At 40.0% G+C, this 27,016-nt stretch overlaps 1 protein-coding gene across 1 annotated transcript in view; it reads right to left on the bottom strand.

Moving 5' to 3' along the window:
• Positions 1 to 13,496: 13,496 nt before the first annotated feature.
• KLHL15 (kelch like family member 15) overlaps positions 13,497 to 27,016 on the bottom strand; it is a 34,292-nt gene continuing 20,772 nt past the window's right edge. The window contains exon 3 of the mRNA XM_040633429.1: positions 13,497 to 18,820. Within this exon, the coding sequence (XP_040489363.1) occupies positions 17,711 to 18,820 (1,110 nt within the window). The 3' untranslated portion in view covers positions 13,497 to 17,710. The remainder of the gene's footprint in view (positions 18,821 to 27,016) is intronic.

The following is a 27,016-nucleotide window of genomic DNA, read 5'->3' as shown; positions in this document are numbered from 1 at the left end:
CCCAAAAACTAAAACAAACAAACAAACAAACAAAACCACTTTCCCAAAGCCTCCAGTAGACTTCTCCTTACATTTCATTGACCGGAACTGGATCATATGTCCACTTCTAGGTACGGGGGAAGCTGGGAATGTGGGAACTGGATTTTCATGATTTTGTGCCTGGAACAGTGAACATTGCTGCTCTGAACAGTATCTGGATTCTGTTAGCATAGAAGAAGAGGGAAAGGATTTTAGACATGCATCTCACACAGCCTGCCACAAATAGACCTCTACAAAATTATTTTGAATAATATACGGATATAACTGACTGAAATAGACCCTTGTATTGCTAGAAATTTTGATTGTTGCCAACATTTTGCTATTATCCACTGTGCTGCAATAAACATCCATGTTTGCCCAAATCCTCAATTCTTTGCTCAGGATGAAATGCCAAATATGTAATTTCTGGGCCAAGAGAAGGTACTTTTTTAAGGATTTTGATACAGATTACCATGATGTACCAGGAATAGTTCTATAACTGTTTGTTTACAGGAGCAGTGAATGAAGAGGCCTACTTCCCCTAGATCCTTGCTAACACTGGATATTAACATTCTTATTAATTTTCATCAGACTTATATTCTTTTAAAAGTATCTTCTTTCAATTTGCATTTTGATTACTTTGTATTCATCACATTTATTCATTTTTTGAATTGTGCTCCAAATATAGGGTTTGTGTGGTTTCAGCATTTTGGAAATTATTAAAATATACTTAGTGTTTTGCTACTGTGCTATAAAGGTTAATCACAGCAGGTCTGTAATTAACCTGAGCTGTTTGCTTAAATTAAAGCTCCTGCTTGACACTGACTCCTGGTCAAAGCATGTAACATTGATGGATAATATCTCTGTAACCACGAGTCCAAAGAGTTTCAGAGCAGTTTGACACAGCTTGTCTGCACTGTTTATTAATAACAATAAGATTGAAGACTTGCACCTGTAGCACTTGGGGTGATACTCCCCAGCCCCCACCCACAGGGTTGTGTTGGTTCTGCAGCCAGGATATGCCTAGGTGACCAGCAAAATATAAACAACCTCAGGAAATATTGCATTTTAGTTCCCTGGTATCAAAGGGTTCTGCGCACACATCAGTGGTTCTGGATCTAGGAGACATCTGGCCTGGCCCTTAAGAAACGGGACAGCAGGAGCCTGCACCTGGCTTCTGCAGATGCCTACTGTGAGTCATAGGCTGTGATGTATACTCTGACATTCATGCTCTTGCTTGAGCATGTCACTTCCCTGTAATAAACTGTACATCAGTAGGCTTTGTCATTCTGGGTCCTAGGAGTCTTCTTCAACTTTTGAACCCTGCTTACATGCCACTGTTAGTGCAGCACTATAGTCAATATTTGTAAGTGTTCCATGGGCACTAGAGAAAAAGGCGTAGTACCTAGAATACATATACATGTTTCTTTTCAGGAAGCTATTAAATTAGACATAAATTATATAGTCAAGTGAATCTCTGCCCTTCATATTTTGATTGTATACACTTCAATGCCGTTTTGTTTAGTTTTTTATCTCAAATTCTGTATTTTGATCTTTGGTTTTTCTTCATTTGTGTCAGATTCTTGTATTTCTTCCCATTTTCTTACACTGATCTTTTGGAGCAATTGTGGGATTGTTTTTAATTAACATAGAATTGATTTTTAAAAATCCAATCTGGGAAATGTTATTTTTAAATAAGGGAGTAGGTTCCATTTATATTTCTCATTATAATGAATACATTTAATGTATTACGTTTCATCTTCTTCCTATGCTATTTTTAAATGCTTCTTTGCCATTTCCTTTGTTTTATGATTTGTTTCTCATGAGTATTCACTTTTATCCTCTTCATTACTTTGGAAGGCATATATACTCCTTTTCGGACTGGTATGTATGGCCTTTAAGCATTCTGTGGGTCTTGTTTTGATAGCAATAAATCTATGAGACACATCAGGACATGACAAAAGGACTCAGGGGGCAACTCAAAGCTCCCCCTACCCACAGTTGGGATAATTTGATGTAAACATAAACTTCATTGCAGGGAATTGAAACATGTCGAGTAAGTGTGAATCTGTGAGTTCATATTACAAAAAAAACTCTTATTATTTACCCTTTTAAAAAAGACAAAAACCTTATTGTTTTCCTTCAGAGGAGTTTACAGCACCAGCTGTATTTGGAAAACTGTTAAATAAAATATTGAAACAGGACAACAATTTAAAAAAGCATTCTGTGGCCTATATTTCTTAAATGATGAGAATTTTTTAAATGAAATGGTAATCTTTTAGTACCTCCTGATTTGACCAAGTTGAACTTACTTTTAGTATCCTCCCTCTTCTCTTTGTTATTAAAATCTTAGATTTAGATACAGAGTAATCATTTAGACTTTTTAAAACTGTCATTTTCACACAGTTTTCTCATTTTTGAACTCTGCTTTTTTAATCTCTTGTTATTACGGTGTATATTATATTTTTTTTGGAAGTTCGTGCTGACCATGTGAGTTTGAACCCTGTAAGTCTGGAAGCAGAGTTCACGGCAGACTCAGAAGATCCGATTGCCTGGGCCCCACCCTGCCTCTTAGAGAAGTTACCTAAACTCTCAGTTCTCTCATCTGTAAAATGAGCGGTGATGGTAGAGTGAATGAGTCAGTGTATATAAAGCACTTAGAACTGTTCCTGTCACACAGTGTGTGCTTAATATTTGTTAGCTATTATTGTAAAAGACAATTTGGCAGAGCATATGAATCTTCAGTTAGCAATCCTTTTCTCTAAAAACTCTAGCTGTTGCTCCATTTTCTGATGAAAGCTGATGTTGCAGAGAAGCCTGAAATCAAACTGACTTTGTTGCCTTATAGCATAGTGGTTGAGAGCTCTAGATGTGTGACCTTGGGCGACTTACATGACCTCTCCAGTCCTTGCTGTCATCATCTGTAAAGTGGGGCAACTCATAGACCTCCCTCTCTTGGACCCTTTGCATTTGCTGGCCAAACCCTCCTTCCCCTCTCTCATTTGTTTATTTTTCCTCACTACAACCTTTTAATTCTGCCAGGACTTATGATCATGGTGCCCTCAGCCCCTGGCCAGTTATCTAACTCCATCCTCTTAGCCGCTGCGATGGACCCAAGGGTGAGCACATGGCATAGACAACTGAGTCCTTCTGTGGTGAAACCGGAAGCGAGACTCTCTCTTTCTTCCAGGGGCACTGGGCCGCGATGACGTGAGCCCGGAGCTGCGTGTGCCCGCGTAGAAGGAGCCTGTCTGCCACAGCATGGGATGGAAGAGAGCTGAGGCGGCTGGAGAGCAAAGGGGTCCTGGCCAAATCGATGCGGTTCCTGAATCCAGGCAACCTGAAGGCGGGCACCACGGCTTTATCGCAACGCCGTGAGGTTCAGGTGAGAGAATTCGTGTAAAGCACCAAGCAGCGTGCGGAACACGAGGGGAGCCCTCAATAAAGGAAGGGTTTGCTCCTGTTTTAATGACTGCAGGGTTTTTGTCGTTAAAAACTGTTGCCGTCGGTGTCGGTGTGTAGGCAGGTGGTTTCCCCCGAGGTGACGGGAGTTCTTTCAGTCCGCAGATAGAGATGTTCCTGAGCTTAGGAAAAACCTTTTTCCAGAAGACCTCTCACGACCGCATGTCTTGGCCAGGAACAGCCAGTACCTGTCTGTCTCGGTGTCGGTGTCGGCGTCGGTCGTCCGCTCCGCGTGTCTGCCGTCTCGCTGCTCCACCTGTGAACGTTGAGGCCCCGGGGGCAGGGACGCAGGTGCCGGTATTCGTCGCCACAGCGGTGGCCCTCCTGCTCTTCCCCCAACCCTCCCGGGCCACGTGAGGCCCAGGGAAGGACTCTGGGCCGCTGGCCGCTGGCTGCACCGGAGAGCGGGCTCCTGCCCCTTCCCGGTCCCGCCGTCCTTCTAGCAGCTGCGCGGGCAGCCGCGTGCGTGCGGTGCGTGGCTTCTCCGCCACGGGCTGGGAGCAGGGTCAGCGGGAGGAGCCGCCGTGCTGCCCACGGATCCCGGCAACTCCCGGGGCGCAGCGCGGAAGCCGGGCCCTCGAGCTTGCTGGAAACGCAGAGTCTCGGGCCGCGGGGCCCCCGTTGCGGCAGAAGAGCGTGTTCACAGCACCCCCGGGGGGGTTGTGTGCACCCTGAGATCCAGAAGCTCTGCTGCAGAGCACAGCTTACGGCTCTGTAACCCTTTTATCCCGAATCCGCCTGTTCTGGCTACTCACGGGGTCATTCTTCACAGCGAAGACCGGCCCAGACTCCCCACTCGACCGCATCATGTCCTGCTCTCACTCGACTTCTGACTTCATTTTCATGTGAAATTTCCCTCAACGTAGTGTCGTTATCGCAAAGTGGGGACTCGGTGCAGGCCACCTGAGTCTCACACGCACAATTCACACTTTACTGAAACCTTAATTTCACTCGGTCAGATTCCTGCTGTGTCCTTGGCTTCCTTCACCTTTGAGAATCCCAAACTTGCCATAGTTGTGTCAGCGGCTTCTGTTTTGTTCTAAGAGCTCAATGATTTCAATACTTTCTCCTGAGTTTAGAAACTTGTTTCCACTCAGGAACCTTGCTGTGTTTTGGATCAATATTGCCCACTGAACAATAAAAATATGAATGGCTTACATTGGTTACCACACATTGTTGACATGATTAATCTCTTTTATTGTCACCAGAACTCCCTGAGGTAGGTTGGAATATTCTCATTTTTCAGATGAGGAAGCAGACTGGAGTAAGCAGTGGGAATTGGGATCTTTCTCATTCTCTTCAAGAGATTTACCAGTCTCATGGCAAAGTAGTATAGGTACTGTGATGGGTAAAGATTCAGTATACTATTTTGTCTACTTTTGTGTATCTGTGAATATTTCCATAAGGAAAAGTTACATAAAGTCAAAATAATTAAGTACTATCTGTAATGGCAGGCAACTGGCCAATGTATCTCTCTAATTCTGATCTTTCTTCTCAATTTCATCCAGATTGACGTATCTGGCAACATTTTTGACCTCTTCACTCTTGAACACCTCACGAGCTTCTGAGAGCTAATGGGCCTGGACCTGCACTCCTGCTAGTCCCTCCCCAAATTGCTCTTCTACCTGTATTTCCATTTGGAGCTAATGGCATCATCATATGCCCTTGTGTTCAAGATGGACCCAGGAGTTGTTCGGTGGCCATCTCTTCTTCCATACCTTGTATAACCACTTCATCGCCAAGTTGTGCCAATTGTAACCTCTAGAGCATGTCCAAATGCCACTACTTCTCTGCCTGCAGTGTCAGCCACCACCGTTGTCCTAGTAGTCATCACCCTTCACACTGCCCTGGCCCTCTCGGGGAGCTTTCCAATTCCATACTTCACCCTTTCAGGGACCTGACGACCTTTTAAAACATAAATCGCATCAGCCACCTACTTAGAACCCTTCGATGACTTCCCATTTCTCTTAGAATAAAATACGGACTTCTCACCCAGCCTCAGGTGGCCTCGTGCGATCTGGCCCTAGTATTCGTCTGCCCCATTTCCCGCCTCCCTCTCCTCAACCAGATGCCCCAGTCCTCTTTTGGTCTCTCTGATGCCCCATGTGCTGTCCTGCTGCAGGGCTACACACCCCTGCCCACTTTCTATGTTTTGGTTTTCTCTTACTGATCCTTCATATCTCCAGCTGTATCGTCCTTCTTTAGAGAGATGCTCCCTAACCACTCAATCAGAACTAGCTTCTCCCAGACAATCTTTCTAGGACCAGTTTTTAGTTGTGGCGACCATCATCATTTGCAGCTGTATGTTAATTTGTGTTTAAGTGTTTAATAGCTGCCTCTCACACTCTGACAATAGGGAGAGGGCCTTTAGATCCAGTACCTGGAAGTGATGGGCAAATAGTAGGTGTTCATGAAGATGTGGTAAAGAACTGAATGTCATTTTCACCTACATTCTGGGAAAGTATCTCAAGGTTGTTTTCTTGCCAGCAGGTGAATTTCCTATAATAGGCTTTCTATTCTTTACTGACTGCATACGGATTTTAATTCTATTGTTGCCTTAGGACTTTTCTTACAGTCTTCTTTGAGTCAACTACCTTTTCAACTTTTGCTCTTCATCTCCCTATGACCTTTTGCTCCTTGTGCACAGAGGTTATGGTTATTTGCAATCTTTTGAAGATGCCAAATAGTTTAGACTTCTTCTTCTGGCTCTGAAAGCCAATAATTTTCCAGAAGTATTTCCTTTCTTTGAGTCATCCAACTATTTCTTTTATGCCATAGTCTTTTTTCGTAGACCCCAATTTGTTTTTTCTTTTAATCCATACACTAATAGGGGAAGACCCTCCCAGACTTAGTGTATCAACAGAATGTGTGGGTTGCCTTTAGTCCCAACTTGTATGCATTTGGGTAGTGTTTCCACCCCCTTGATAAATCTGCAGCTGGAAAGTGGGTTAGTTGATGGGCATGGCTTCCTGTCTGCGTTCCAGCTTCTAACAGGCTTTCCCCTATTGTACCTCCTTGTGCTCTTGTGGTTATCATCTTCCTCTTATCATCTTCGTTTGTGGTACTGGAAGCCAGTGACAGTAAGTGAAACAGTTCTTCCTAGGTCTGTGGTCGTCTACAGTGAGTGAGTAATGGGGGAGGATATATTTTATACCACGGCCAGTCTGCCCTTACTTCCTGCCTAGTTGATTAACAGGGTTGTTCTGTTTCAATGTAAAAATGTAAAAAGGCAGTGGATAGACTAGAGGGTCTGGGAGGCTAGAGTGGGCAGAGGGGATGGGGGACTAGAGAGGGGCAGAGGACACAGACGGGTTTCAAGCAAGGGGCAAAACTCAGGAACAAAACTTCCTGCCTCACGGTATAGTTCCTTGGGATCAAGAGCTGTGAATGCCCAGTCTTCTGGCCAGTAAAGGCCCAAATTTCTGCACCAGGACACAGTTGGTGTAGCAAGAACAATGTACCTTAAAAAAAAAATCTTTCTCCACTTGCTGTCTTTCACGAAGGGAACCCTCAGTATTCCAAAGGAGGTGAAATATGCATCTTTCTCAGTCTAACTCAATTTGCCTTAAAATTATTTTCAAGGCTATTCACAATTTTATATTATGTTGTCCATCAACCTCTCATTGTTTTAATTAATTTTTATTATTTTTCTATAAGGCCATTGGACATTTCAATGAAAAGTTGTGAGGAGTTTTACTAGTGGACTGTAAGATCCAATTTTACTCTTATCCTCCTTCAACAAAGAAATCTGCAGATCCACAGAATATTCATGAATATATATATATATATATATATTTTTTTTTTTTTTTGCTTAACATCTGCTCCCATAGCTCTGTCAGTAAGGAATTCATCATTCCCAAAGCATTCCATATGCTTTTCCACTCTGCATTTACCCATGCAATTTCCCCTGGCACAAAACCTCTTCATTTTTTGGCCTCTAGCAACTCAAGAACAGGATGTTTCGATCCTCTTCTTGTTTTGAGCCCGAGGACACTGTGACTCCATGTTTGTTAGTACAAACATTCTAATCAGAATCATGCCAACATCGAAGAAATTTTATGAAGAACATATTTTCCCAAGCAAACTCAAATCACTTTAATTCCTTGATATCAATTTTCTATAAAAGGCAGATAAAATGTTTCTAGTACTTTTATTAGTATTTTAATGCAATTATTATCATCTGGAAAATTCTTATTCATAAAAATGTCACTATGATTTGTTTTAAAATTCGTCCAAATAAAAATTTTTACATTTTAACCTCTTACAAATGAGTTTACTTTAATGGCAATTAGGTCTACCAGTCTCCCGTGTTGCAAATTTTGTGGGCCTAAATTTTGTCGGCCTAAATTTTGTCAAGAACATGTGAATCTTCCAATTGTTTTGAATCACTAACAAACGTAATAGATAGCAGTGGGGACCCACCGATACCCTCCCTGGCACTCACCCTTCAGCACGCAAGAATGGTAGCTGGCTCCTGAGCACAAACACCTGCAACTCCCCACAATTCTAAGCCAATGACAAATGGAAGTTGGAGGGTAAATACCCCAGCTCCCATGCCCTCTGGAGGGATGGCTCTCAGGTGTGTTCTACACGGTTTTTCCTAGTTCCCTGGGGAGTGGGGGTGAGGCTCGAACCCAATTACCTCCAGTGGAAAACTGCTCGAAGATGTACCCTTAACTGGCCCATCCCTATCCCTGTCTTACTTCCCCCTCCCTAACTGATGATGCTTTCTGGAATGACCTCTTAAGTAAATTACTTGTACTCTCATTCTCCTCTAGGGGTCAGCTTCCAGGGACCCCATCTTAAGGCAACAAATGTATAAAGTTTGGCCATTGTCAGTTTTATTGTGTCATTTTTTATGAAGTCTAAATTTTCCATGGTCAGTGAGTTAAAATAAGTCTTCAGCCATTTTTTTCATTCATAGCAAATACCCTGTTTTATGTTGATTATTTCTATCAGTACCAGAATCCACTTAAATAGAAGACTGATAGATTGGATCTGGGTGCATGCTTCCTGTGACCTCCTGTGCTTTTTCTGCACATCCTTTCTTGAAACCCTTTTGTGTATTCTCCATCTAGAGAGATCTTAATCGCCATGATCAAGTAGAAATGCCAATCCCTCCATAACATTTCCTTGATTCTCATTAATAGTAATTTTAACTTTGAGCTCCCACAGTATCCTTTTCCCTCTATTTAGCACCTTTTCTTGCCTTCTGTGATTTCCAATTGTTTCCCCAGTAGATTAGGAGCAGAGTGGATCTTGTTTTCACTCCCACCTAACTTCATTCCTACTAGCACACATTGCAGGTATTCAATAAAAGTTTGAAGGTAGGGGCACCTGGGTGGCTCCCTCGGTTAAGCATCTGCCTTCGGCCCAGGCCCTGATCGCAGGGTCCTTGGATTGAGTCCCGCATCAGGCTCCTTGCTCAGCAGGGAGCCTGCTTTTCCCTCTCTGCAGCTCCCCCTGCTTGTGCTCTCTCGCTCTCTCTCTGTCAAATAAATAAATGAAATCTTAAAAAAAAAAAAAGTTTGTATGTTTCCCTTACAGAAGATGGAACCCTTACAAAGAAACCTCTCATACTCCACATCTAAGAATGCTGTTGGTTAACTTCTGAATAGGTCTTTTTTAATCTGTAATGTATACATTGCCTTTCTCATTATCTTTATCAGCCTCTATCTCTTAGATATTTTCAATTGTTAACCATTTTGCTCTATCAGTACAATTTCCATCTCTTTTGTTTTCTCTAAATTGTTTTATTTGCTTTTCACATTTAATGAAATTTGATTATATGATTTTTTTTAACTGCTCCAGTATTTAAAGATACCTAGTCATCTTTTGGAATAGTATGCTCAAGTGTGGCAAAGCACAGTTGATGAGGAATCCTTCCAAATCCATAACGAAACACAAAAATACCATTGAAAGATGCATAAACGCCATGTACAGGAATTCACAGGACATACATAGCAAACAGATGTGGAAAAATTACTCAACATTCACTATAATAGGTGAAAATACAATTTTCACTTATTACATTGCTTGTGACTGATTTCTTTTAGTACAGGGTGTGATAAAGAAACTCCTATCCACTGCCGACGTGGGGTATGTTGTACAACTTTCCTGGAGCTTAATCTAGCAATATTTCTCAGGGACTTTAAACAGTTCATTTTTAAGTTTCATCTTTAGGAAATTACATCAAGGAAATAATCAGAAGTTTGGACACTGTGTGCGTGCGTGTGTGTGTATAATCAAATCAAAGAACTTCAAAAATGTAGTTATGTCTCACGATAGAGGCATGGTTAGATAAATTATGGTATAGCCACATTATGGAACACTAAACAATCACTAAAAATGTTTTCAAAGAAATTTTAATGAGCTGTGAAATTGTTTCTAATAAAATTTTATGTGAAATACAGGATACGAAACTGTAATTACACTGATTTCCATGAACACTCTGATCCCTTAGAGCTAGTTTTCTATTGACTCCTTATCTTCCTGGGTATGGGTCACACTTTCCTGTTTCTTTGCATGTCTCATAATTTTTTGTTGGAAACTTGACATTTTAGATAATATATGGTAGCAACTCTGGAACCGTGTGGTGTTTTTGCTGTTTTCTGGTTTGTAGTGTGTTTTGTGATTTGCCTGGAGGAATTCTGCTGAGTCCGTGCCCCCACCCATTCCCCCCTCCCCAACTCCTGTATGGCCATTGATGTCTCTGCTCAGTTGTTTTTTTTTTTTAAGTTTGGATTCCCAGGGATCACCCAAGTCAGCATAGCTTAGTGGTCAGCCAGCGATAATCAGAAGTTACACTTTAACACCTTGAAGCCAATAAGGCTTCCACCCTTTGCTAATGAGTTTGGGTGGCCTGCGGAATGCATTCAAAGTCTGAGCAGTTTCCAAATCTACTCCAGCTTTTATTTTGTGTTTCCAAGACCTCACATCCATTAAGGGACAAGAAGCTTGCTAGGGCCCTCTTAGATATCCCCTTAGATGCACACAGCCTTGTCCATGAACACAGCCGTCTGGATCACCAGGGATCAAGTAGGCTGTCTCATTTTCAAGGTCCGTTCAATTTCTGGCTGGTCTGTCTGCCAGTCTATTGCTAAAACCAAGCACTACTGAGACCTCAGGCTGGCTGCCAGTGTTGGCAACAATGACATGGGCTTGTCCACGCTCGAAATAAAGGCAGGCCCCTCTGAGGGCCCTGGTAGAACCTCTGTGCCACATAGCTAGGGGAAGGGGAGCTGAGATGGGAGTAGCCCAGGCTGAAATATCACAGACTCCCACTGCTCTTAAAGCGGTTCCGCACATCTTCTTGAATAAATGCTTCTCCCATTTGTTGTATGCCTTTGATCAATTTTCAGAGTCTACATTTTTTGGGACAAGTTTGCTTAGTTTTATCACTGTTTTTTAGGGATAGGATCTGCTGAGCTCCTTAACTGGCCACTCTGGAAGTCCTGCTCTGTAAACCATACACGTTGTACAGATTAATTATACAAATTCATCCTACTCCTTGGGGGAAAAAGTGGGACCTTCCTTGGGTTGTCAAATCCCCAGGGTAATGTCACCTTGGCAAAAAGTTGACTTCAGCCTGGAAACTAACTGGATCTGCAGGAGGAAATCCAATTGTACAGACCAGAGCACCTGAAGTAGCGGTCCTCTGTACTTGTTTTCTTCCAGTTATTCCTTAGCCAGGCTTTTTCAAGAGCATTCAAGGATCATATACATTTCATGGGCGGGGGGGGGGGACCCAAAAGAGCTCTGTGGTCAACATTTGGTTTACACTAAGCTAAACAAAATCAAAAGGAGTTAACATCAGGACTTCTCAGAGCTTTTAATATGCTGTTTGTTGAGATTCTCTAGGAAGAAAAAAATATAGTGTTTTCTCAACATTGTGACCAATGAACACAATTTCTCCCCCCCCCCCAGAGAATTTCAAGGGATGAATGATCTTCTAAACACCCTTTGGTGTGTTTTACTTGAAAATTTCTGCCTGGATCAGACATACTGAGATGTTAAGGGAGGAAGTATGTTCACAACTATGATAACTGTATGCATTAACCTTCTACACAAGGGAAGGGTGGTAGTGGAAATGAACGGAGGAAATCCCTCAGGGAGGTCAATTTCAGCAGACAATCAAGCTAATACAGCTGCCCCTCCTCAGCAGGAGCATTTCATTGGTAACCTTCCAAGTTTCTGTTTTTCTTTAAGGAGGCCTTCCCATGTGTCTGGCTTAAGTCAGACTCTTGGAAAATAAAGACACGGTATCCACCCTTAAGGAGTAGTTAAGGGTGAGATAGAGAAGAGTTACAACCCGGGTGGTCAGAAAAGGCGGGATGTGGGTGTCCACAAGGTGCTGTGGTAAGATCAATGGCACAGTTAACCTGGACCAAGGCATTCAAGAAGACCTGACAAAGGCCATGATGTCCAGGCTGGTTCTTGCAGACCAAAGAAGGCTTAGCCAGAAAAGGCAAAGGGGAAGAGCATGTGCAAAGGCAGAGAGGCCGGAGGAATCATAGTGTATTCAGGGGGCTCCAAGTTGCTTACATAGCTAGGATGTGGGGTGTAGAAGACTGGACAGGTACAAAAGTAGCAAAACACAAAGGGCTTTGTGTGGCAAGCTGCCGAGTTTGGATCTTACTCTCAGAGTGAAGGGAGATTATGAAAGGCTGTTGAATCTCAGGATGATTTACCCTTCAAAAGCTCTCTCTGGCAGCAGTGTAGAAAAGGGATTGTGGAGGTAGATTAGAAAGCCAGCTCCAGGAGGCCAACAAGAATAACAAGGGCCTGAATGAACCAAGATGCTGGGGCGAAATGGAGAGGCAGTGGTAGACCATTCCTAGGCTTCTGACTTGAACAAACCCAGGCAGTGGTGTGGCCACATAATAGAGAGAACACAGGACAAGGGGCAGGTGTTTGGGAAGGAGATAATGTATACAGGTTTGCACTTGTTCAGTTTGAAATTTTGATAAAATGTGTGCAAGATATTCAGGAGATGGGTGGACCTCTGGGTTGAGACACAGATTTGACAGGTGTCAGGACAGAAGCTGTTGAAGCCATAGGTGTGGAAAGAAAGGGCAGGGACTGTGTAGACTGAGCAGCAGACAAAACTGGCGGGGAATTCTATCTCCCTCTCCCAAATGCCTACAGCAATTGCCTGTAGCTCAGATGGAATTTGTCACGTGCTGCAACATTTAGCCCCGTGCCTGTGGGGCACAAAAAGTATCATGCTAGATGTGAAGGTACAAAGAGGAATAAAAGAAAGTCCTTCCGTCCACGGAGACTATGACGTCGCTGTGGAGAAATTCTACCCAACTACTACGCAAAATGAAGAGCTATGGCTATGTGGACTGTTGAGGAGGCAATTAATTCGATGGAAGAGATAACACAGGATTCCGGAAGAGAGGAGAGCATTTGAGTTGGGGCAGGAAAATAAGCGGATTTTGCAAGCAGGGAAGGGGAAAGAAGGCAGGTGATTTGAGGCTGGAAACTAACAGAGATCACAACAGAATGGAGTGCGGGAAGTAACAGAGAGAAAGAGGCTGGAAAGGTGGCTTGAGGCCAGGATCCAGGGAATCCTGCCGAGATTTCTCAAGAATCCATTTTAAAGAAGGCACACACGTGCCTATGTATATCCTGTGAAGGGCCTGTGATGTTGTAGCAGCTTCATTTCTGCCTATTCACTCACTTCAGAAATGCCTTTAAGAACAATCAATCATAAATGCTAAAGGAAACCTACAAAATCACCACACTGCATTTCCATTCTGCAAAACTCTGCATTAGTGGAACTTTAATTACTTGGCTTCATTATACAATTTCCATTGCATGTAAGTGTAAATAATTTCACTCTAATGCACTCATTTGAATCTGTGGCTGAAAGCATTGGTAAAAATCCCATTTTTGTGGCACTTCCTTGGCACACTGAAGGAAAACAGAATGTATACTGTTAATCAAGTCATGAGTGACTCTGAAAGTGATGGGTTGCATAAAGATGGCAAATAAGAAGAGAAAAAATATAGTTTAAAGATTAAAAATATTTTATTTAAACTTTTCTTCATAAACACTTTTAACATTTTTTTCAATTTAAAAACAGAATGGATAGCATAAACATGTTTGAATAGATTATATTCACGGCTTGGGAAAAATTACCTGACAAAAATGTAAAGGCTTTCAAAACAGGTATAAAAGGCAAACCTTAAATTATTCTAAGATTTTTAAATCGGCCCTAGGATTATTTGACTACTGGCCCAAAATGTACCTAAAGGTCAAAATATTTTTCTATAGACAAAGTATGCCCAACAGGTAGAGGGCATATACGAGTTAGGTAGAAAATAACCTCTCCGACCACCTCACTGGAACTCTCCTTCAGAAAGCAAACACCTAATCCGTGCTGATATACTGATTAATAAGGTTTTTAATGCAGTTTGTTCCCAAAGATGTAAAAAGAAAACCCAAGAATATTGAGGGGGAACAAACCAAGCTGATGGCATTCTCAGTGTTGCTCGTGTAATACCGAGGTTACATGGGTATATGTACTGAAAGGCTAGGACTTCCATGAGCTTACCTATTCCAGTCTATGTCTATTGAATATTTGACTTTATAAATTCTCAATAAACTAATTTTTCAGGACTTTCATTTTTAAGATAAATCTCTTTTTAGAAGATATTTATTCCCAAACCAACTCTAATCTGATTGAACAAACGTATGATCCCTAAAAATGTTCAGAGTACAAAAAAAAAAATCAAAAATGTGTAATAGGCAAAAAAGAAAAATGGCACTAGCAGTTTTACTGCCATATAGCCCTCAGTTATATCTAATTTACACTATTATCTATGTTGTGTTTTACTTCAGTCTAAAACTTTAAATTATGTATTCTCAAAAGAGCTAGTCTTTTCTGAGAGATAGCTTATAAACTGAAATATCAATTTATATTATAAACTGAAATGTTATGACCTACAACCACATATACATATATAAAAATAGTCCCACTGAACGTTTGACATGTTTAGATTATGCAGCTCAAATAATTTGTTATAAAATATTTTAAAGCTTAGTTTCATGTAATTAAGACAAAACTCTCCATTTTTACCACTTCTCCCCACACAAATGTGTGTGTCCTTTACTATGACTCGAGCAGGCTTCCCAGAATGAGGTGTCCAAAGGTGCTGCTTTAGAAAAGATAAGTGAAGGGCTCAGTCAATATTTCACAAATTAGAGTAACACGCACACAGAGCAGAGTAATGAGGACACAGAGAATGCTGTCTCAAGAAAAGCTAATAGTTCTATTAAGCTTTGCTTTTTTAAAAACCAGTAGTATTTCTTCCAATTAAAAACCTTCAATGTGAGAATCTTGAATTTTACGAAACGACTGTAGTGCAAGGATTTTCTTTAAGCAGACTAAAATCAAAACTGAGAAGGTCAAAGACATGGAAGAAAACAAACATTTCTAATTAAGATGCAATTAATGAAGATCGGCTATTTTGTAATGTCTGCTGTTTAAAATGTAAAGTGGAAATTAACACACAAGGATCACAACAGTTACACTGTAGAGTTTCCAATCGGACTGAATTTTTTTAAAACCCCTATTTTGAACACATACAATGTATATAAACAAAAATGGTTCCAAATGAAGCACACAAAAAATAAACTTGAAAAAATTCTATGGAAAAATTTTCCATAGTTTAGTATAACAAAAATAAATCTCTTTCAGCGATTAAACCATATTTTAAAAGGGAATGTAAGTTAATCATGGATTTAAAATAACCTATATTAGCACTACATATAAACAGATGAGTTTTCTCAATACATTCAGAACCCAAGCAATAGCAACTATTCTTAAAGCTCAAAACTGATTACAGCTAACATCAGGTCAGACATGACTTACGTGTGAAGCTGAACCCAGAGTTAGTTCAAGTTAAGATTTCACAAATTTTCTAAAACATGAACTTTGATCTTGGTCTTACGCCGAGAATGGAAGACCAAGAATATGCAACTGTTTGCCCAGATCTTACCCTAACTAGGGCTATGAAGTCATATCTAAGCAATTAAAGAGAACCACCACTGGTGTGTGAAGTGTAAAAGCCTGATAGGGGTACCCTGTCTCGGTCTTTTCCAGCAAAAGACAATGATGAGGAAAATAATGAAGACGTTATTGTTATTTTCTTTAAAGCAAGACAGCACACACACAAAACACTAAACCAACTAATATATTAGAAAAAGAATTAAATGGCTAACCTAATTCCTAACTTTCAAAAATAAAATGATTAAAAATGATTTTTAAAAGGTAGAAAAAGACTTTTACCCATATTACCATGGGAAACAAGATATCGAATTCCATTTTTAGAAAGTGAAAGTAAATGACAGAACCACTTAATAAAAATTTAAGTCTCATATACAAAAGAATATCATTAACTTGATTTCTAAAACCAATGCCAATGTTTCTCTCTCTCAAAAACTACTTGTGTACCTAACTGTTTCTTAAACTCAAACACCTCCAGTTTGGGAGGTTTAAAATCAGGTGTTTTTTTCATAGTTATCTAATCTAATTCCGAAAAAACAAAGCAAAAGTCTTCACATTTCCATGACTTCACTCTTCCATTTTGTGTTCAGTGGTGGCAGCAGCAAAAAAAAAAAAAAAAGTGAAACTAGGAAATTTATACAACAGCCATAGAAGAAGGCATTGCAATATTGCACCAATATCCTAAGACCTGGCAAGTTTTGCCAGTGTAGAACTAGTCTGTATCAGATATAGACTCTACTCAGGAGAAAATGGCAACCACTTGAATGATCCACTCCCTGGTTATACTTGCTTAATCTTGTCAACTACGTGTTCTTCCTTCGAGTTTCAAGAGTTGAAAGGTGCGCAGCTAATCCTAAAACACTTACTAGAAATGCTTTTAAACAGTTATTCTTGATCCGTTCTGAACTTTGAGGTTACTATCCTTCATGCTAGTAGCTTTCAGTAAATAAAACAAAGGCTGAGGGCTTACATCCCCAGTGCCACTAAGTATTCTGTACTAAATAAACAACTAGATATGACCAGTAAGATTATAATTCTGTTTCTTACCTCTACGTCAAAAATGAGCTCAAATTTTCCACGAGTTGCTACTTTCCATTCAATAACGGATGCAGCAGCCTTACTGAGTGTAAAGAATGGGAGTTGCACTTACTTTCAAGGGGCCTCTATTTAGGAGTCTGGTATTACCTAAATGCTCTTTAAAAGTGCTTGCGCGCCGCAGGGCCCGGGCTGCGTCTACCACTCCGATTCTCACTAAAAACAGGGTAACGTTAAACAGACTGCAAAGAAAAACATTTTCAAAAAGAAGACATACATTGATAAGGAACACTAACGTTTACTTTTGAAAAGAAAATATAAAATGTTAGTTTCAGAAATCCATACACGTTTCAGGAATACACGGAGCTCAAATATTACTGAATCAGTATGGACTGAAGACAGGCTACTTTGATACCAAATGAGGACTCCAGTTATTTTAACTTTCTAAAAATGTTAATACATGAAAAGACGTTACATCTAAAATTCAACAAGTATGGCAAACCGTGTGTGCAAGTGCACTAGCTTAAAAATATAGAATCCTAACCACGCATAAAAGGAGATGTGCCTTATATGTTCATAAGATGTATGCAAGTATGGATATGCTTTCACTAACACAATGCAGGTAAGAGAAGGCAGCTTAGAAATAGTGTTTTGAATATAAAAAGTTAATTTTGTAGAAAATTTATATTTTTGCATTTTCAGCAAAAAGCCATGCAAAAAGGTCAAGAGTTTTAAACTTAAATCATAAAACCAAAAGGTCTAACAGACTAATACACTGAAATAATCGTTTCAAAAGATTTCAGATCGAGATAGGAACCGAAATTACATCCAGTGACATTTATCAGGTCTTCTCTTAGAAGATGCGGGACTCCTACGCTGACATCTGAAAGAAATGTTTAAAGCATAAAATCAACTTCCCAGATAAGTGAATCACTCTATTAAACTGCTTCTGGAAGTAGTTTCAAGAGCTAGCGCTTAGAATGAACTTATTGCATGAGTTTGAGGCCACTAAAAAGAAAAAAAAAAGGATGCTAGCACAGAATGAAAAATTTTTTACGATATTAGACCAATGGCTTTGATAGTAAAACTGGTGAGGTTTTTCCTTACGTTTTTTTAATTAACTACTTTGTCACAAACAAATTTTTTTGTTTGGCTTTTTTTAAAGGGAGAAAGATGTCATTAGTTGCAACGTCTGACCTCGTCCAGTATATATTCCGGGAAATGCAGGTTGCACACTTGTAAACCATCCAGCTTGCAGGGCATCCGCGGGTACTCGTCTTCCTTCCACTTGTTTTCTTCCGGATCAAAAGTGAGGATGGAATCACTGTAATGACCATTGTAGCAAAGGCCTCCAAGAACCATTATTTGTTTGTCCAGCACAGTCACACCATGGCCACTTCTGCCAATTGGCATGGATGCCAAGATGGTCCATTGATCAGTCTCTGGGTTGTACACTTCTGTGGAAGGGCATCCCTGAGACTCAAAAGAGGCCCTTAAGATCACACAGACACCACCGAAGACATAAAGCTTGCCATTGTAAGAAATCATCTTGTGAAAGCATCTTGCGTAATTCATTTTGCTCTTATTCTCCCAACAGTTGGTAACCACTTGCGTTCTCCTGGTCCGCTGTTCTATGGTCCCTTCTTTACTGGGGTCGAACACGCACACTTGTTTGGAGGTGGAAGATGAGGTGATTCCACCGGTGATAAACAACTTGTTATTGAGCACTGTCCCTTCATGTCCATATTTGTTAACTGGATAAGGATCCACGAATTCCCATTTATCATTGGTGATGTCATATCTCTCAGTTGAATAGAAAGTCTCATCTCTGGTTCTGCCTGCTACGGCGTAAATAAACTTCCCAATAACACCAACTGCAAACTCTGAACGTGGCACTGACATGTCTGCCATCCGAAGCCAAGAGTTCTGCCTCGGGTCATACCTGAACACTTTGGAAGAAGCATGGAATTCGCCATCTGGGCCCAGTTCTTCCCCGCCCAACAAGAACACGAAGTTATTGACGATAGCAAGGCAGTCCGGGCGCAGAGGAACTTGTGGGCCCTCCAGTTCCCACCAGACTCTTGGTTTCTTTAAGAGAAGGATTTTACTGTTAACCATGCTATGTCCAATCATTCCTCGGAATACTGTAGTTTGGGGTTTGGCAGAGCGGATGCGGCTTGATTTCATGTCCAACAAAGGCTGCTGGTGAACGTTCTGAAAGTAATTCAATGCTTGGTCAACTTCATAGCGCAGCTGTCGGGAGTATCTATAAAATTCGGATGTTTTAACCTAAGAATACAAGTAAAAGAATTTAACCAAAAGAAAGAACATCAACGGCAAACAAAATATCAAAGCCAACTTAAGGTGATTAGTGTATGATTTGAGGCTTACTGTACTAAAACTGCTTCTCCTATTAAGATCACATACTTTTTTTTAAACAAAGCTATTATCATATTGGTTTTTGTAATAATCTATGCACATCCCCAAGCCTTTTAAAAGTAAAAAAGCTATTTTCTAGGCCCAAGCTAAACTCCTCTAGCAAATGTACTAATCATCTATTTATTCTATGTCAGGCCCTGGGATACAAGTGGTGGTTGTAAGGACAAACAGAGGTTTCACAGGAGAGAGAATCACGGCCATGGCTTCCTTAACCACAAGGACACTGTCAGAGCAACCATGACTGAATAACTTGGGCAATCAAGTTAGTGAGTTAGTAAAAATTTAAATAGACACAAAATTCTCAGTGGGTTTTTGATAGAAAGACTTAGTTGGGTATTATCAACTCCTACAACCATAATCCAGGAGACAAGGTCCAATTTTTTCCTTTTTGTTTTTGGAGATGGAACTATCTCACTGTGATTTTTTTATACCAAGATCTTATGAAGCACTTTTAAGTACCATGCTAAGTTCTACAGGGAAATAAAAATGTTAAGTATCAGATGGGGTCTGTTTCCTTGAACAACTTCGAATATGTTTGGGGAAATGAAAATAAATACAGATTTGCCAACAAGTAAATGAGGTTGGGAATGAGAGTGTACAGCACATCTCTGAGTGATATGGGAGTGACCTGAAGATATGGAACATACCAAACTGGCCCGAAACACTCACAGGCTCCCTTGTGGAAGAGGTAGGAAGCTGGATAACCACGAAGAAAAAGCCTGTATCATAATGACAAGGATGAGGTGAGAGCCTTTCATTTCAACAGGAAAATCAGGTACTGAGAGAGAGAAAATAGGCAGAAGCACGTGACCGATATGAAGTAGCGAGAGAGTACAAAAGTGAGGACCCGAATTGATCGAGGGTTTAGATTTGCGGCGCTCTGGAGAGTGGTATCACTAAGGGACACTGGAGAGGCATTCTGCTTCACTAGTGATCAATCTGAACTGCTGGTAGGATGCTGAGGTAGAAAGGTCTAGGAGCCTGTGGCAAATCCGGGCTGACTGCTTGGGAGGGAGCTGGCACCAGGACATTTCTTTAGAAGCTTCCTTTCCTACCTCTCTTTTCCTCCCTCTTTCCTATCTTTCTCATTGACTCCCCACCTTGGTCCAAAAAAAGTCTGAAAGGATCACAAATGTATTTTAAGTATTTTGATAACTGTATTTCAATATAATTGGCTTCCTTTGTATTCCCAAGCATTTAACTTTATGGATTTAAAATCATTATTCTGAGAAAGGGTCCCTCCGTGGGTTTCACCAGGCTAGCGAAAGGGTAAACAGCACAAAAAAGGTTGAGAATTCCTTGTCGTGCTACATAAAAGAGAAAAAATGGACATCAACACTTCACTGGGGCTTTACGTGTAATATCTCAAGTTAAATTACTCCTCCCGTGAGAGAGTAATGATCATCCCTATTTTCCTGATGAAAACACTGAGGTGTAGAACCTTAAGTGACTTGCCCAGATTGTTTACGTGACTAAAACTGGTAGAGCTGGGATCTGAACCTTGAACCAGGACAGTCTTGCTCCAAAGCTCAATTTCCAACAGGTTACTGCACAGTTTCCACTACTCATTAGAAAACTCTTTAAATGACAAACTCATTTATTAAAACACTTAGCATACATGTTCAATGAATTAGCCTAATGAGCCTTCTCAAAGAAAAGGTAGTATAATGGTTCTTGAAACAAAGAATCAATCGTATGGATCACAATGACTGGGCATCCAACCTCATTCTTCCTGGCAAAACAGTAAGTGTGGAAGAGATCAAATAATGAATAATAGTAAAGAAGTAATTTCAATAAACAGACATACAATAAAAAATATAAGATCTGAAATCTCATCCTCTACTTTTACTTCACATATAAAAAGGCACAGAACGAAGGAAATGAAGTGAGCTCCAATCTCTTATGAGAAACAATGGAAACCTGTACAGCCATCATCACTGAGTGTTTATTAACATGGAATGATGTTCACAATATATTCAGTTTTTAAAAATCAATAGTACACTGGTAGCCCAATTAAGTAAGATTTTGTGTATGCATGCCTTTGTTAATAGTGATTATCTCTGAAACTTCACAAACATCTTTGCATTTTTTTTCATGTATCATATTTATAAACAAAAAGAGTCTTGCCATTTAAAAACTGGATCTCTCGAAACCATCAAAAATATATTTGCTTAGGAAAAATGAGCATCTTTTCATCTTTCCATTTCTTCTATGAATTGCCTAATAGTGTGCCTCACCCATTTTTCTCATCTTTTTCTAATTTGCAAGAGCTAAAAGGCAATACCCTGGAAATCAACAAGAAACATAAACCTCAAATTAAATATTTAAGCACCTACTATGCACAGCCAGTGGCCTGAGAGCTACACAGGTTTTTGAAGTAACAGAATCCCATCCAGCACTGTAATTAAGCACCACGTCAAGCTGCCCAGTATGGCGATTAAGAATCCGGTTTAGAAAATATCCAACTTTGGCACTCACTTGAGTTGTGGGATCTTGGACAAGTAACTCAACATCCTTATAGCCATTTCCTTATCTGTACTACTGGGAAACCAATAATAGCACCTATGCCTCATAACCCTAAGGTAGGAGACAAGCAAGATCATTTCTGTGAAAAGGACAATATAGTGCCTGTCATGTGGCAGTGTACAACAAATAATAGCCGTTATTAGCTACTATCACTGACCAGTGGACATCTGTAGAAGCGTCAGCCTAAGTCAATGCATCTGATGATGTGTTTTCAGTCTGCATAAAAATTCAGTCTTTCAGAAATAAGAGGAGAAAGAAGAGAAACTATTACTTTGGACCTAATCCTCCGCAATAAAATATGACTGGTAAGATGCAAGGAGGAAGCAGCTTTACAGAAAGCAGCCATGTCATTTGGAGATCGAGAAGGGAAGGGGAATGCTGCACATATTGGATAGGCAGATTTCAGGTTTTTTAAAGGAAAATTAGGATCAATTCCAAGATCGGAAACTGTGTAAAGAAGCTCAAGAAGGCTTGGAGGCTCTCAAAAGCATAATGCTGACTGCATAATTGCAAAACACACTGATGAGGGGAAGAAAAGGGGAAAGTATCTAAAAAATCTGATGTGCTGCGCAGAGAGCTTTCTGGAATTCAGATGTTAAAAAAACACTTACAACAGATGGTAAAAAAAAAAACAAGCATATATAACAAGTATTACAAAGGGTGAAATGGAGCTATAAGAATATTGTGAACAAGGCTAAAGCCTCGGGACGAACTGTGACTTAAAGTGCCAGATAATGAATACATGGCATCTTAGAGGTTAAAGTACAAAGAAGTAGAGGCAAAAGTGAAGCCCCTCCAGGATGGGGTGGTTAATGTAATATTAACAAAGACAAATACCTTCTCCTATTTTATTTCCATTCTTGGCTAAGGATGTTTTATTCTTTCTAATCTGAATATCAAACACAATGACTAAGAAGAAACTTAAATCCAAGACGGCTGAGAATAAAAAAGAAAAACTAGATAGATACTCTATGTTCAAGTCATTTGACTCAAAATCACATCCTGGGATCCTGAGAGGCTTCACAGACAAGGCTGCTTAACTGCTTTCCGTAATCTGTGTGGAATCATGAAGAATGGGAAAGGACTAGTAGCCAGACTTCCAAACTAGAGACTGGTTAGCCTAAGGCTGATCTGGATTGTTAAAAAACACCACTTGCGATAAGAAAGCGCTATGCGCTGGGAGGCAGCAGGGACTCACCCAGCAATGCCAAGACTGGACCACTTCCAGCAGAATGTCTGAGGATGTAGCAGAACTGGTAGAGAATGAGAGAACCTATGACTTTGGCAAAGTAATCAACAAGTCTAATGATAAAGAGGAACACCAGGGACCCACGAACCACCTAGAACTGTAGAAATAATTGGGTTAATGCATTCAGCGGGGGGAGAGGGGGAGGTAAGGTGAGATGGTGGGAAGTCCACAGCTTTTGTCAAATACTCCAGGGATCTGTGAGCTCCAAATGTAAAGCTCTGACTATCCTCAATATGAACTAACAATGTGATATGGCAGAATAAAATCATGGACTAAATTCAAACAGACAATCCCACGCTCTCCATTTGGTGAAACCACAGCTAAGAGGGCTGAGTCCCATCGCTATAATTTAGACATCACAAAGTGGACCACATCCCGAAGACAGCAAAAGGATCCAAACCATGGGAAAAAAATGGTAAAACTGACGAGGAATGTTGAAACTCAAGAGAAGACTCAGGAGAAAGATGGCAACCGTTTTCACGATCAGTCAGTGGAAGTTAGAAGGAAAATTTTAGGCCAGCATAGGGAAAAGCTTTGTAATTAGAACTGTCAAGATAATGGATGTTCATCACATTATTATAAGAGCATAGAAACTGGGAACAACTCAAATATCTATCAATAAGACACTGGTTGGATAAACTCTTGTATGCAGTCCTCACCATATGCAGTCATTAAAAAGAATGAGGTTAATCCACATGCACTAACACAGATGTTCAAAATGTCAAATGATAAAAACTGCAGAAGAGTATATAGAATATTCTCAAAAAATGGACTATTTTACACAGCTGGCAGTGTATTCAGAGGAAAACATATATATACACATACAACATACAGTTGCCCCTTATCAGGTTCTATACAGGTCTGTACTTGGATTTTTTACAAGGACTACAGTAAGAAGGGTATGGGTACATATTTTCCCCAAGTCAGGACTGTCTACCTCTATGGAGCCAGTGAGCGTTCCTGCTAGTGGAGGTAGTCCAGGTGTGACCCTGTATCAGGAGCACCGGAGAGGGGTGCTGGCATCATGTGACGACGAGGCACCAGGGCCTGTGTGACAACCTTCCACCTTCCAAACTCAGGCTCTTACAGATTCCATCGAACTGAGTCACCTTAACTTCTTCTTACAGTCATTTTCCTGTCTCTCATTTTCTACCCAACCTTCAGGTCCCTTTGTCCTCTTCTCCATTCATTCTATTGTGTTCCTTTGAAACCCAAGTTCCAAAGAGTTTAAAAAGTTACTTCAACTGTATGTTAAAATCCACATCACAGGGGCGCCTGGGTGGCTCAGTCGTTAAGCGTCTGCCTTCGGCTCAGGGCGTGATCCCGGCGTTCTGGGATTGAGCCCCACATCAGGCTCCTCCGCTAGAAGCCTGCTTCTTCCTCTCCCACTCCCCCTGCTTGTGTTCCCTCTCTCGCTGGCTGTCTGTCAAATAAATAAATAAAATCTTTTTAAAAAAATCCACATCACAGTTACATATTTTTATCCAGCCTGTTCTACCTGTAGGCCCCCAATAATGGAAGCTGTGCCTTTGAGACAGTTGATTACACCGTAAAACGTCTTCTAACCAACGAAATTTAGCTCCTCTTCTCTGCCACAGCCAGAAGTTCTAGATCTACCTTGCCCTTTTCCTAGAGCTACGATTTTCCTCTAAAACCAGACAGTATCAATAAGCATAATTAGTTTCTTCTTTCATTAGAGAAATGGGGAATCAATGCCTCTTTGATAATCCTGGACAAAGTAATTACAGATATACTCTGCTTTAAAACAAAAAGCAGAGAGATAAGTGAAAGGAGTCATTTGAATGCACTGACAAAGGGAGCTATCAAAAAAGAAACACGTGGCTCATCTTTAAGCATTTCTCCCATCATTCACTCCTCACATAACAGTTCATCTGTAGATCAGGTGCTTCCAAAAGCAGATATGGCGGAAAATGACATTTCTTTCATGTAAAGAACTACTTTCCTTATCCTTTCATAGGATTAAAAAAAACTGTCTTGTTTTAACACTTAGAATATATTCATTATCACTTTTCTTACTTCGATACTTAAAAATTATATTACAAGAAAGCATTTTCTCTTACACTGAATACAAAATGAAAGTGTGTTACCTCTTAAAAACAGTGATCTGAAAATCTTAAATTGGCCATTTCTTCCTCTGATCTTCTTTTAGTTTAATGTAATTGTGTGTGTGCATATAAAGGAGAAAATGTGAGAAATTACTAATTTTGAATGTGGTTCCTATAAATATATATAAAGTCGAAAAAATAACAGCTAGCCATTACCACTCGGCAAAAATGTCATGTTTCTCCCTCTGCTGTCAAAATGTTATATCATCCATTCACTAAATTTTTAACTTTTAAAGGTAATTCGTATATACCACTCTGAATTTTGAGAATTAAAATGGAACTGACAATGTAACTAAAACAGCTATTTCCACAGAGCTTATTATTTGATTAAAAATCTGCAATTTAAAAAATCTACTAAAACTGGCTACAGTCTGGGGCACCTGGCTAGCTCAGCCAGTAGAGAATGTGACTCTCGATCTCGGAATTGTAGGTTCGAGCCCCATGCTGAGTGGAGAAATTACTGAAAAAAAAAATATTTAAGAAAAAATAGCTGGCTACAGTCTAAAATTATTTTAGGTCTTCAGCCAGCCAATTTAAGATATTATCAGCTATTTCACCTTTTTTTAAATGCCCAATATGCTTATACTAAAAAACAAAACAAAAAACCCATGTCTCATTAGTTCATCTGTCAGTGTGGGAGGCAGGTGCCACTGGGGACTGGGATAATCCCTGAACTCAAAAGATCTCAGGTCTTAGGCTTGACATTGTCCCTAAGTCACTGTGTGACTATGGCCAAGCCTCTGGTTTACATATTTTCCCCTTACAAAAGGAATCAGTTGCATGAAGACACCCCTGGCCCTTTCTACATCCAAAAATGCTAACCTAATTATCAGAAAGATGAGTGAGTCTGTGTCATGTGGAAGGAAGATAGTCCTGGCTATCAGTTTTATCGTCCCGCGCCATTATCCAATCTGCTCAAAAGAAATATCCAGAAACAAAGCACTTACTAAAACAATTTATACCTTTGGGAACCACAGCTACATTTAGTATTATTTTGATATTCAGCAAATTGTGGAGCAGTCTTCATGTGCTGTGTTACAAAAGCATCCACCCCGGTATGAGAAGTCTATTTATAAAATCATGCTCAGAACTGAAGCTTATACTGATTTATGTTAAAACCATCACAAAAAAGCTAGGTGCAAAATACCTTTAATTAATCCCTTTGTCCTGAAAAATGGAGTTAATGACCAAGGATAAGGCTATAAAAAAATCAGTTCCTGCTAAGCACAAATCCTCTCAGTAATACTGTAATTGCAGTCAAATGCCAAACAGTAAAGACAAATTTTAATAAGGATTTACCTATCCTCTTTTCTTCAAGCAGCCAACAGTCTAAATTACCGAACAGAACTTCAGAAGTCAGGTAACCAGCATAAATGGGGGTGAGGGGAGAGGACCTCCTCAAGATAATACTCTATCTAATATGAGTTCCAGCACAATTTGGTTAGTCCTCTCTCCCTTCAACTTTTCTAGAGTGAAAAATATGTTGTTCAAAAATAAGTATGCTTAGAAAGTCTAATTTCCTTCCAATTTCAGCACAATAGTCACAGAACACCACTAGAAATTAAGTGTGCACAAGCCTAAAAGGTAGAAAATGATGTAATTTCTAGAAAGCCCCTTAAGACCATCGTATTATGTGATTATAGTAATATTTAGATGGCACAACTAAATTCTAGAATTTTTCCTATTTATGGAAATACTCTCAACTATGTAAATATTGTAATTTTATTTAAAAATATGGTAAAACAGAAGGAAAGCCAAAAAGGTTTAATCCTAAAACTAACTTCTGAATGAGCAAGGCTTACCCATGACATGTAACATTTCTTGAGTAAATATTAAATTTGAGAATTAAAACTTTAAAGCCTAAAATCTTAGTATTTGCCCTTGTTCCTCTCCGGCTCCTACTCTCCATTTTCTGACTTCTTTGATCTTCTTTGATTTCTGCTTATCGTTTGGTTTCTCTCCTTTTTCCTCCGTTCATTAAAAAATTTTTCTTCTTTTACAAGTCAATATAGCTGTCTGTACTCCATCTCTTCCTTCACTTTTACTTCATAGCTAATTTCCAATTTTAGGCTTCTATTTTCATCTCCCATTTACTTTATTTAAAAGGAACATCAGCAAGATTGAATTTGTAAACTTCCGTTTTCA

Source organism: Ursus maritimus (assembly GCF_017311325.1).
Source record: "Ursus maritimus isolate PB19 chromosome X unlocalized genomic scaffold, ASM1731132v1 scaffold_X1, whole genome shotgun sequence".
Classification (NCBI taxonomy): Eukaryota; Metazoa; Chordata; class Mammalia; order Carnivora; family Ursidae; genus Ursus; species Ursus maritimus.
The sequence above is the reverse complement of the archived record's forward strand: the minus strand, read 5'-3'. Positions and strand labels throughout refer to the sequence as shown.